General features: G+C 44.9%; 1 protein-coding gene across 1 annotated transcript in view; it reads right to left on the bottom strand.

Moving 5' to 3' along the window:
* Positions 1 to 266, bottom strand: part of LOC115315975 (neprilysin-11-like) — a 58,344-nt gene extending 58,078 nt beyond the window's left edge. The window contains exon 1 of the mRNA XM_040503464.2: positions 48 to 266. Within this exon, the coding sequence (XP_040359398.2) occupies positions 48 to 63 (16 nt within the window). The 5' untranslated portion in view covers positions 64 to 266. The remainder of the gene's footprint in view (positions 1 to 47) is intronic.
* Positions 267 to 12,377: the final 12,111 nt, after the last annotated feature.

Genomic DNA, 12,377 nt, shown 5'->3' with positions numbered 1-12,377 from the left:
TTCATCTTACAGAGAAAGAGAAGTTATAATCATAGAGTGTTTCTCACCGTAGAGGAACTCCATTGTCTTTTGTTCAGCTATTTCCACAATCAAGTCATCGACGGATAACTTTTTTCTGTTTGAAGGGAATGGGTGAGTGCGGATCCAACCACCACACGAATAGTCGTAAAAGCTGGCACACGGTTTATAGGTCCAGTCAACATGCGCACGGAGCCGCTGTCCTGCATTCAAAGCAAGGTCAACAATAATATCGACAAGAATATGTGTTATCGCAACTAACCTTCTTCAATGCAGTCGGCATTTGTGCAATGAACAGCATTCGCTGCATCCTCGACAGACATCAAAGCAGCGTGATGGAAAGTTGGCCTGCTTGGAGTGCCAATGGACAAGCCGTTGAAGTTTATATTTGCTTCTGATGCCGCTATGCTTAGCCCTCCACTTAGCGCATTTTCTGTTGTCCGTGCAGGCAACGATGCTGACACGTCTTTAGGCACAAAAAGTGAAAAATTCCGATCTTGCGCAGTGTACCGAGTAAAAATCATCTTGGTTACATTCTGCGAGATGATAGTGACATTTGATAAATTACTTGAGGTTTCTCCCGGTGAGACTTTGGTTAAGTCATTTCCAAAAACAATGGCTTCCGGGTTAGTTTCATTCGCAAAGTCAAACGTGTTCCTTTGTAGCATTGAACTAGAGGCAGAAGTTAGAAGTTCAAATGCGTTTGTTCGTAGCAATGGAATAAAGACAGAGGTTGGAACTTGAAATGAGTTGTTTTGTAGGACTAAATTAGAGGCAGACGATGGAACGTCAAAGCTGTTATTTTGTAGAATTGAGCTGGGTACATGGCTTGGAGCCTCAGGGGCATTTTTTTGTGGCATCGAAGTAGGGACAGAGGTTGGAAATAGGGAGGACGTGTTCTCGGGATAAGTGCTGTTTTCATTTGATGAGAATGACACAGGCAAACCTGTAGATTGTTGCAACGAAGACTGCCTTGATGTTGTAACCGTATATCTTTCGCTATTGCCGAATCTCCGAAGTACTCGAGACCTCTCCTTGCGTCGGTGAGCAGGATGCTCCTTCTGCAGTCTCGATGCCTCGTTTTTTCTCGGCCAAGCGTTGAGTGGTGCCTGCTGAAATTTTGCGTTCACAAGGGCAGAATCATTGTCTTCAATAGGTTGTTCCCCTTCTTTGTTAAGACTTGATCGATGTAGTGGAGTGTTGGTCCCAGCTAGCGCAACAGGAGTTGTATCAATTGAGGTGACTAATCCTGTTGTCTCACGTGAGTTGTGCCTATGAGTGATTTCGACAGCCTTTATCTTCGGCTGGTAAGTGATATCCACCTCAGAAAATGGGATTTTGTTCTTTGTGCCATTTTTCGTGACTGTTGAGCTTTCCGTTCGATTACTAGAGGCAACTGCTTTGGACATCGTTCTCCGTGTTGTCTCAAGTAGTCTTCTTGAAGAGGATGCTGTCCTCTTGTTTTGTTTCCGTCTGCTGGATTTTCTAGTCAAACGTCGTGCTGCGACATGGGTTTGTTTTTCGTACTCATTATGTCCTCCATTCGTAGAGGCGGTTTTCATCGTACGCATTCTGGCTGTACGTTTCCGGTAGCGTCGGCGATATTTTCTACGCCTTGTGGTTTGACCCCGGCGCTCTGCTATGTGTTTCTCAACACTTATTATGGTAGTTGCCATCGCAGTACTTGATGTCTCGGCTTTCGAAGGCAGGGAGCTGGTTTGGCTCATAAAACTAGCCCTGTAGTTCAGTTTGTCGTTCACATTGAAACTATTTGCAAGCGTCGTCTCCTCTGCAGAATAATTATGGCTTCCATTGTAGATTGCATGCCCCCTCACTGTTGGAGTTGACCCTACTACCGACTGGATTAAGCTGCTCCGACCACTCTGGGAGACAATGCTTCTGTATGCTACTGTCGTGATCACTGGGGCTGCATCTTTTCGCCTTGTGATGGCGGGAGCTGAAACATTATAGCTCCCAATATTCTCAAGTCTTGCTTTCTTTGTGAGTTCTTCACTATCTTCGTATCTGTCCTGTTTGCCCTTGAGAACCTGTATAGTTGTGAACTCTTCATCAGAAAACTTTGAATGACTTCTCCATTGAATTGTACCATTTTCCAGCTCTTTTCGGTTTGCGTAATTTTGACTGCCCACTGAATCATCAGGGATTCGACGTTTTCCATCAGTACCTGTTGCTAATTCAAAATTTGATGGCACAGCAGGTGGGGTTTTTAGTTCGTCTATACTGTTTTCAGTTAAACCCTGGGTGGCGTTGGAATCTTCGGAGGATACAGGGGACACCGTTTTTTCTATACCCTCGTAATACGCGGTGCTATACGTCAAGTCCGTACCGCTTTTTGGTGACGCTGCAAGGTCTCCTTTGAGCATAGTGTCATTTGCCAGCATAACATCGACCTTATGCACAGTGCCATTTGTTGGTACAACATATTTTGAAGGTACTGTTACATTGCTTCGTGCCAAACCTCTATTTAAATCTCTGTTCTGCGTTGATAGCACGTCCCCCATCAATAGAGTACCGTTTGACGATACAACTCCACTTGTCAATGGGGTACCGTTTATTGAGACATCATCACGTTTCGCTGCGGACTCACTTGTTGATAGCATACCATTCGAAAACACTGTGTAATTTATTGATTCAGTCAGGTTTGTTAATTCAATGTAATTTGCTGAAGCACCTTTCAATACAGCCTTGCCTCTCGCGCTACCGATGAATAAAGTGCCGTTTGTTGGTGCAGCGCCCATGGTGAACACAGTACCTCTTGGCGACACATCTCTACTTTTCAGTGCGGCGCCATTCAATGACACCGTGACACTGGCACCCTTCGATATGTCGTTGCTCCTTCGAACTAGTGCAACTGTCGTGACGTTGAAACCTACAAACTCAAAGTCACTACTCCGTGCGCCTTTGCCGCTTAACGTATCATTTCGAATCAATACAGCCTCACTTGAAGCAGAAGAAAATGCAGTACTGCAGTTATTTTCAGATTTTAAATCACCGAGTACAGATGTTTTGCAGCTTTCATCCCTGACGGAAACATTGATTTCTCTTCTCCCAACATTCATTTGATTTTTCTGTTCTGAATCATCAGAGAAGTCCAAAGACAAGGATTTAGTGTCGAATGTTATTTTGTTTTGTTTCGTAGCTGCTGTTACATTTCCCGGCATACCGCTGTCAATCCCGGTTCTGTTATGACCCACAACCTCTCCTTTATTTGAGATAAACACGTCCTTCTTTTCCTGTGCGGTAGGGACCTTCACGGAAACTGGCCACGTTTCTACGCTTGTGAACATAGTATATTCTTCCTCCGACACCATAGATGAAATGTTAATAATTTCTACTGCTGTTCCGTGATCCGTCGAAACCCTTCTTCTGGCTATTGGTTTTATATTAGAAGTAGTAAATGTTCGGCTGTTTCCACCAGGATCCAAGCCTTGGACAGGTTCGTCGAATTCGAACAGGGGTACGACACGGCCTATGCCAATTTGATCATTTTCCAAACGTGGCTTGACTGTGGAGGGATTTGTTGACGATGATGCAGGCCTCAGAGGTGATGATGTCAGGCGCTCGATTTTGGGCGAGGAGAGATTCGCAGACTGCGTTCCTACTATCTCTTCCACTGCAAGATGATTCCCAGACAACAACGGTAAAGAGGTGGAAACACCTTCCTTAGGAACCAACTGGGTCTCCGTAAATATCGGTTCAAACAAATCAAAAATAGGATCAAAAGGCAGAATCTCGGATTCTTCTGCTGAGCGCTGATGAACCGATATCACCGGAACAATCGATGAGACCTCTTCTTTAGTTGCTTGACTACTTTGACTTTGGCTGGACATGGCTGAGGACTTTGCGGAGATCTGTATCTCTGGAAGGTTCGTGTTTGAAGCACTGCTTTCTGTAGACACCGCTTCAGGGCTCACGGCCTCCATAAACGATGAGCTCCTCGCCCAAGTACTAGTGATGCTTGGCGAGCTCGAAGGCTCCGAACTCGAGCTGTAGACGGGCAATCGGCGCCTACCAATGAATCTGCGCACCAAGTTGGGCATAGAACTTCTAGTCTCGCTTACCCCTGCACGAACATCCCAGGGAGCCTTGGTCGTAACGGCCACGTCCCTGCGCACCACGGCCGCCCTCCAGCGGAATGTCGGTACTTCTTCTCGGAATGGTACGTTGGCTTCTCGTCTGGGAGCACCAGATGTCGTTGGCGGTAGGCCTCCGCGTAACCGCATCGACTCAAAGTTGATGTCCGCAATCTCCATCATTGAAAACTCTGTGGTGGGCGCTCCTGCGAAAGACCGCTGACGTGGCTGCAGCAACTGCTTGGTGCGCGCTAGACTTGAACTGTTCGTGATATGTCCGGAGATGTCACCAATGCCTGCACCACTTGCAAACTCTAAGGGTTAACAAAAGAGAGGAAAAACATTCATGTGAAATATCTGGGAATGTCGTTTGACACGTTTTTGTGTGCACGAAACGTCAGCTATATTACGAGACCTTCTTAAGAATTGCAACTTCCCTCTCGAGGCACCAATAACACGAAACATGATCAGTTTACATCGAAATGAACTTAGAGAAATACCTGCGTGCATAGCATACACTCTCGCCATCCCCGTAGGACACTAATCATTGATCTCTCTCGCTGAGGAGGGCGAGACATAACGCGCTTCAATGGTCATGCTATATCTTTGGCGAAGAAAAAAGTGGTTGCCTTTTTGCTACTGGGACTAATTGACTATTGAGTTGTTCCCCTCCCTTGCTAAGTTAATAAAAAAGTGAAATCTGCAAAGCTTCCGAAGGGGCTATTTGGTTTGCCGCGCTTTTGAACCGTACGCACCTTGCTAAGTGTACGAAATACACGAGACAAATGAGAAAACTAGAAACACGACCTGCGACTGTCGTGCTCTACTTCCTTTTTTTTCTTTTTTTTGTCTTGTATCATTTTGGTCTAGGCAGTGGACATCCCGTTCAAATTTAAAGAGAGAACCGTGATTAGTGCTCATGTTGCATCACTGAGCAGTATGACGCAGGCATGCCTGGTAGTTAATTACTAGAGTTCCGAATTCTACCTATACGTGTATGTGTCGAAACACCAAGTACATTACAGAGCATGTACGCTTGTCCGTAATACGCTAGGCGTTCCGAGCGCATATCCGAGCACTGTGCATGCGGGCTCTTTTGAAAAGGAAGTATTTCACATGCTCGCCAGCCGATCCCGGCTGCTGCACTGCCCACCTTTGAAAGCTGATCCGCTCTTCGGTTCCGGAACGGAGACATCTGCATTCGGGAGGACATACGTTTGGTCCACACGATTAAACGCTTCGAAGGGCTGACCCCAATCGCAAGGGGGTATATCTGTTCAGCCGGGAGACTCCCGGTTACCTGGTTGGGCGCCATGCCTCTCACTCTTCTTCCACGCGATGGCCACCAGGGACAGCACGAGGAGCGTGACAGCCAAGGCCCCGAGGAAGACGGCCCGAGGATATTCCTTAGACCGCCTGTGCGGTGTGGATAGTCTGTAGGAGAGGTTCAAGAAACGCCAAGGATGTCGTCGAACTTGGTTTGCCAGCACTCTAAAAACGCACTCGCGCATTTATCTTATTGGGGTTGGGGAGCATGCGCACACCCAAAATTAAGTGAACGAAACGGCTGAATGTCAACACCGAAAATAAAACATTTCCTAGCCAGAAATGCAACGTGCACTGGGGCAGTGCCGCAGTGGCATGGCGTCTTACTTTTCAACTTTAAATTCAGATTCTTTATTTTTTTTTACTCAGAAAAGGCAGAGAAAACAGCAGCGTGGGTGTTGCTCGACAAGCCTCTTCCTCACCCACATCAGTATGGAAGCAGCATGAACATGCAAGATGTTCAAAATAATTATACGATCGAATGCACACAAACGATATAAATATATAGGTGTTAAGGGAAAAAAACAAGTAATTATCCAGGTTTTCGTTATTTACAACAGCAACGGTATACTCTTTAACAAACAATGAACGAACAGTTCGATTAGTTTCACGGAATATTTCTGTATTCAGTTTGGTCAAACTATTTAAAAGGCGAGGTACTGTAGATCTCAACATCAGTCTGCTTGCTCGGCGCTTCAGCAAAGATGGATTTGTGGGGGGTCAGAAATGTTTTCCGAACTTTCTAATTTACTGGGCTTCCTCTATTGATCGCAGTGAGTAGGTATCCGCGTGTTCGGTATACGAAGTAGACGCGTGGTCATTTATTGTGTAACCCCTACTTAACTCTTCAGCGAGAAACGAGTAGTGGTACTTAACCTCCAAGTATCGTAATAAAAAAACAAAATAAAACCGTTTTTCTTATTGTGAGTGCTTTTAATCAACTCCCCCCCCCCCCCTCCTCTCACAGTTTTATGTTGTGAATGATAATTGTGTATGTGCATTAAAGATAAAATTGTTTTTTTTTATCAAAAACCTACACGTTTCAAACGCACAAAACCAACGATTTTCTCCCTGGCAATCTAATTTCTCAAGTCGCGCAGCGTATAGACCTTTGCATCGCTTATCTCCCGGGCGAAAAATGCCGAGTCACTGAGCTGTGGACGCATGCGCAGCGTCTGATCTACCGCACAGCAGGGGCTCTAAACTCGTCAAACACAAAGTTGGAGCCGAAGTTCATTTGACGACGACGGCGATTTTTTTAGCCAACGTCCAATCGGCGCGCTCCGCGAACTTTCGGCTCCAACTTCGTCAAGGCCAAGATTCCGAGACATTCGGGCTAGTTTCAAAACTTCCCACCACGCGGCGCTCAAAGACCAACCTGCAGAATATTTTTCAACCAGAAAAAAGTTCCCCTCGCCACACTTCCCATTTCCTCCTCTCCCACAGTTGACTTGACGGCGGGGAGACTCCTTTTGTTGCTGCATCTCGGGGCCAGATAAGCCAAGCTAAGCGCATAATGGGCGATTTGCGGCGGGAGGCACAGCGACCCCTTTCCTCCGGCGATACCAGAGAAGCGCCCGAAACCGAACTCTCCTTTCTGCAGCATTTCAGAGCCTAGCCTCTCGGTTTTGTCTCTGAATTTTTGTTTTGTTTTGCGATAAGCATGCTTGGCTACTCCGAGCATTTGACTGCTTCTGCCGTCCATGTAAAGTGACCCAAGGCCATGTGAGGATGGGCATAGGCTAAGGGCCATCGTCCAAGAACCCTAGAGTTCGAAGGAACTACCGCATTTTCCGGACTATAGCCCGGACCCGGTGCATAGTCCGCAGGGAAATATTTTGCGTCAAAAATAAAAGTGCTTGCTTAGATAGTCCGCACCCGGTACACAAACGGCACCCAGTGCAAAGCCCGCACTTAGCACCTAGTCCGAACGTAAAAAGTATCATACTCAGCAGACCTTGACAAACGCCTACTGTATTAGCTCACGATGAAGCTTTATCGTACGTAAATCAACATTAGTATAGTCCGTTACTCATAAAATCCTTCACGATTGTCATAGTGAAGGATCTAGAAAAATTATATCATTGTATTGTCTGCACCTGTAGATAGTCCGCATCGGGTGAATTTTCAACTTTTAAACTTATATAGTCCGGAAAATACGGTACTACAGAGTGTATTGTGACCCTGGGTACTTGAAGAGGAAGTGGCGAGCCTTACAAAAAGTGTTTACGGGACGGGAATTCATGCCAGCGTGCGTACTCTAACATGTCCGGTGCTTTTACCCCAACCCACCTGGTGTTGCCTAAATGGGACACACGTTGAAATAAACAGTGCTGGGGGCTGTCAGACCGTTGTTTTTGTTCTGAAATTTGACCGAAACTCCAAATATTGAGATCTGCAAAAATCGATAATACGAAGCAGAGCCTTTTTTTTTTCGGTTCCTTGCATTTTTATATTGCGTTTTGACATCCTACTGGTGACCAGTGCCGCGTTTAGACGTCATATTGCACGTGGCCACACCGGTGACTAGAACTCCACCTTTCCGTAAACAAAAGTTTAAAGGTCAAGTTCACCCGTCAAATTTTGGGAGTGTAATTACAATATTGCGTTAATTTTTCTCAACTCATTATCTCTTCTCGAAATGGTTAATCACTTTAGTACAGTCGCCCTCTTGAGATTTCTAGGCGAGAGATGGCAAAAGCATTTTCCAAAACTAACTGTTTTACATTAGCGATTCCTTTCTTAAAAATCACTAAAATTTAATTATATCACATTACAAATTACTGATTACTAAAACTATGGGCATTCTCTTCGTATTACATTTAATTTTTGCAGGTAGAGTTTGCTTGTCGATAATGAAATATCAGTCTGCTGTTGCAAACAGTGCAATGTAGGCGCAATATAATATATTACTGTCATGCCGCAACCTTGTTCAGGAAGCCGCCGATGACAACGAGGTTTTATGATGCGCTAGTAACTCCAAAGTATCTGAATCAGTGGTGTCGCCATGCTCTACTACAGCGCAACATATGAGATGAGACCACAACCGTGCTCTCGCAAGCTCGTTTTTAATAAAAAAAGAAGATAATATTTTTTTCTTTAATTCTCCACTTGTGCTTGTAAGTTGCAATACAGCAAGAGCTACTCAAGTCTATTGTAATGTATCACTGATATCCGATAAGCTGAGGTGGCGTAACCTGTGCAGCCTAAAATGCTTTGACGGAATCGTTTGTTCTTAGGTTCACACGTGAGGTGCGAGCTAACCTAACCCATACCTACAGCCAAGAATAAAGGCTCCGAGCATTAATTGGAATGCGACGGAAGCACTTCGACTTTCCGGACTGCCGCGACTATATCTGGAATGACTTCTCTAATCGAGGTGAACACACGCACACATATACCGGAGGCACTGTTGAAGTCTCAGGGGCTCGGGTTTGCGTATAGATTATCATTTGCGCCGATACCCGGTTTTCGCTTTGCTAAAATATTTCAACAACTGCCAGTCTTGAACGGGTCAACAAAATAACTGATCGTTTTCACGTAGTTGGGTAAAACTATGTGGTTAGGCTACTGTATGAGTGCACTACTAAAACCAATTATAATGACATCTAAAGCGACAATCACTTTCCTGTGTACTTTATCTTGTAAATAACACTTTTGCGATTGACATGTACTTTTGCGCGCGTGCACCGTCGGCAAAAGTCGCACCATTAAATGATCTCCCTTCCTTTTTCTTTTCTTTTTTTCTGAGCGAGAAAAAAAAAAAGGGGGGGGGGGAGAGAAGGTTGTTGAGGGTAAAAAATGTTGGAGATATGTGCTCTGATTGTCATGATTGTGCATTTTTGATCGCCTAACCTTTACAGCTCCCACATGAACGCGACGTCCCATGATGTCAACCGCAGAAACAGTTTGATCACTACTCGTACATCAGCCACTGCATTCGGCTTTCAGGTTATTGTGTACCTTCGTGCGTGTGTGCGTGCGTGTAACTTTGATATTTGTATCTGATGTTTAGGAGTGCATATCTCGTAATATTTTCTACATATAGCGTTGAATTTTTTTTTTATATTCTTTCCGGAACGGTAAATTATCTAAAAATATTTTTTTACTCGAGTTTTATAACTGAAAATATTTACAACGCTTCAAACGTGCTTCAATGTGAAAAGTTCCCCAACTTCAGCGTGCAATTAAAAAAAAACTTCGTTTTTCTTTTTTTTCTCGAGGAAAATATTTTACACTATATCGCGTGGTGTTCCATTAACATGTTGCATTATTTTGTCTCCATGCGAAATGCAGCGCTTCGAAATACACGAACTAGGCAACTTTGACATTTTTACCCAATATTTGTGAGTTGTTATCTGGCAATGTCTTCAAGATATAGCATTGAACTATTTCTGATATGTTCTTCCCAAGAGGGCCTATCACCTACATAAAAATCATTACACTCACTAATAACTGGACAAATTTACAGTGCGGCAAACAGCTTCCAGGGCCGAAATCGGTCCCCAGCAATAACAAAAGTTACAAGTAAAAAAAGAGAAACGACACCGACATTTTCAGAAGCTTTTATTTCTACGCCACATAGTTTTATTGTGTCCATAGTTTGCGAGCTCAGGCTGAACTCAAGCAGGATTTACCAATGAACCACTCTAAGCGATCCATTATTCGCAAACACAAAGCAGCGTACTCTGTTACGATCCGTTCTACCTTAAAATGGACCACAGCGGACGCTACGAGCCATCGGAGGTAAATCAGTTCTGAGTGTGTGACACGTGACATGCGCTGAGTGTGGCACGAGACCAAATGAAGCGCTCGCAGCGCTGCATTGGCTGGAACGACTTGCAGCGTCCGGTGTGGTCCATCCCTGGGTATACAGAACATAATCTTGTACGAAAGCAGTATGTCTGACTTCTCGGATTACCCCGAAGACATCTCCAAGCAGCTCACAAAAGTGTCATTGTATATTGTCAGAATGTCGAACCGAACAAAACCATTATCACGGAGTACCTTCCGCACAGGACAAGGCGAGGGGTTAAGTGCTCGCTCAAGCGTTGTGAGAGCCAGTCCTTGGAAGACAGGATATAAAGCTACGACCCTCGTGAGCCAATCGGGGCATCGGAGCAAAGCACTTGACGATGTGCCATAGAAACACGATCCTCCGACGGAGAGCTGTCTCGTGCGTCGCTCCCTTGCTCTGATTTGCCAACGGGGATCGTAGCTTTCGCCGTTTACCAAGTTATGGTGAAACGGAGATACACTCAGTCCGTGTAGCTTTTCTATCTGATCTTTTTTTCTGTTCCACGTATTTTTAAAGTTCAATGTCACGGTTTGAGCGGAGAACGTAACGTGGCTTTTCGAAGCTACTGGAGAATCCAGTGTATGTCTGTTATCTGTTTCAACGGTCGTTTACTTACAAAAGCAAGCCGGGTCTTCCTGACAGAATAAAGTGCTCCTCGCCGACATTTACGATTCTGCCCCATTCCATGATTAGTTTAAGTAATAATCCAAATCCGAAAGCCCCGTTTCCATACCCCTGCCGCAAACCCCCGCGTTTTGTCACACATCTTCAAGATCCCCGGCTTTTAAAAACCAACGCCCGCTTAACAATTTTCCAAGCTTCTCCCCTTATATTGCTATCAACGCGTTTCTTCCTACGCATTGTATACGTGATTAAGCAAGGGATGGAGTTGACAACGCGACCACAATTACTACTTTTGTGTACTTGTTTATCGAATGCGCTCTCGTGGCCCGCAGTCGTTATAGAGCGGAAGGTAAATACACTGCCAAAATAGTCTGTACATCTGTAACAAATAATTACTAATAATAAACAGAAACAAAGAAGCAGGTCACGGGCCACCGCAAAAACGTCACTGATGGCATTTATAATAAAGTTAGGTCATTGATATTAGCAACCAACCAGATGAGGTGGTTTTATCCGTGGACTGAGCAAGGTAGGAAAGATTAACTCGTATTTCAAATTAATGCTGGTGATTGGGTCCGGACACTTCATCGAAGCCATTTAATCGAACGTTATTGAATCAAACGCCATTTGATCGAAGCCGTTTAATTGAATGCTTTAAAATAGTATTTGGAGATCGTTTCTCGTTTTCGGAAATAGTTCCTTTTGCATCGAAGGACAACTATATTCTATGCCATAGTTTCAATTAAATGTCAGGACCAAGAAAAGAACTGCTTTTCTCCGGCAATATAGTGGTAGTCGCATGAGGACAAACACGCGTACACTATGCAGTGCTGACTACCCCGCGACAACCAGAAAGTTTCTGGCTCAGTGACTTGGTGTGCGCCGCCTATTTGTGTCACACTTGTGCTACTAAGCTTGTCTAAAATAGGGAACACCCACGATCACAATTGTTTTAAAGATGTCATTTACGCACGAGAAAACCAGAAAGTTTTAGATGAGGCGATGAAAGGGATAAAAAAAGGGTACAAATATTTTCGGACATTTCATTATGCACGTAGTTCGTAGCTCAGGCTCAAAACAATCACGATTTGCCCAAGAAGCTGTCTGGTTTTCGAAGCTTACTCCCAAGCCTCCCCGTTATTTACAGACTTGGGCTTGAAACATTGAACCCGAACACAAGAAAGAACGCAGTGGCGACTCCTCTCCCCCCTTCCCCCTCGAGCGCCTCGATACCATGAGACATCGGAGGTGACTCAGTGCTGGGAAAAGTGACACGTGGCATTCGGATTTGGTGCAGCGATGCGCGCCAAGGAGCGAGAAGTCATATGAAACCCTCACAGCAGTGCATCTGCTGGAACAGCTTGTAGCGTCCGGATGTCCTACTTCCATCAAGCCCCACCTCAGCGACCCGAAGGAATTCCGCAAGCAGGCTCTAAAGCGACCCAGTGTGCGTTTCGAAAACCTTGAACGGGCAATAACGTTATCACAGAGTTCCTGGTATACTGAACAAAGCAGAA

Source organism: Ixodes scapularis, unplaced genomic scaffold, assembly GCF_016920785.2.
Source record: "Ixodes scapularis isolate PalLabHiFi unplaced genomic scaffold, ASM1692078v2 PGA_scaffold9__187_contigs__length_104089568, whole genome shotgun sequence".
Classification (NCBI taxonomy): Eukaryota; Metazoa; Arthropoda; class Arachnida; order Ixodida; family Ixodidae; genus Ixodes; species Ixodes scapularis.
Note: the sequence above shows the minus strand (reverse complement) of the source record. Positions and strands in the feature narration are given on the sequence as shown.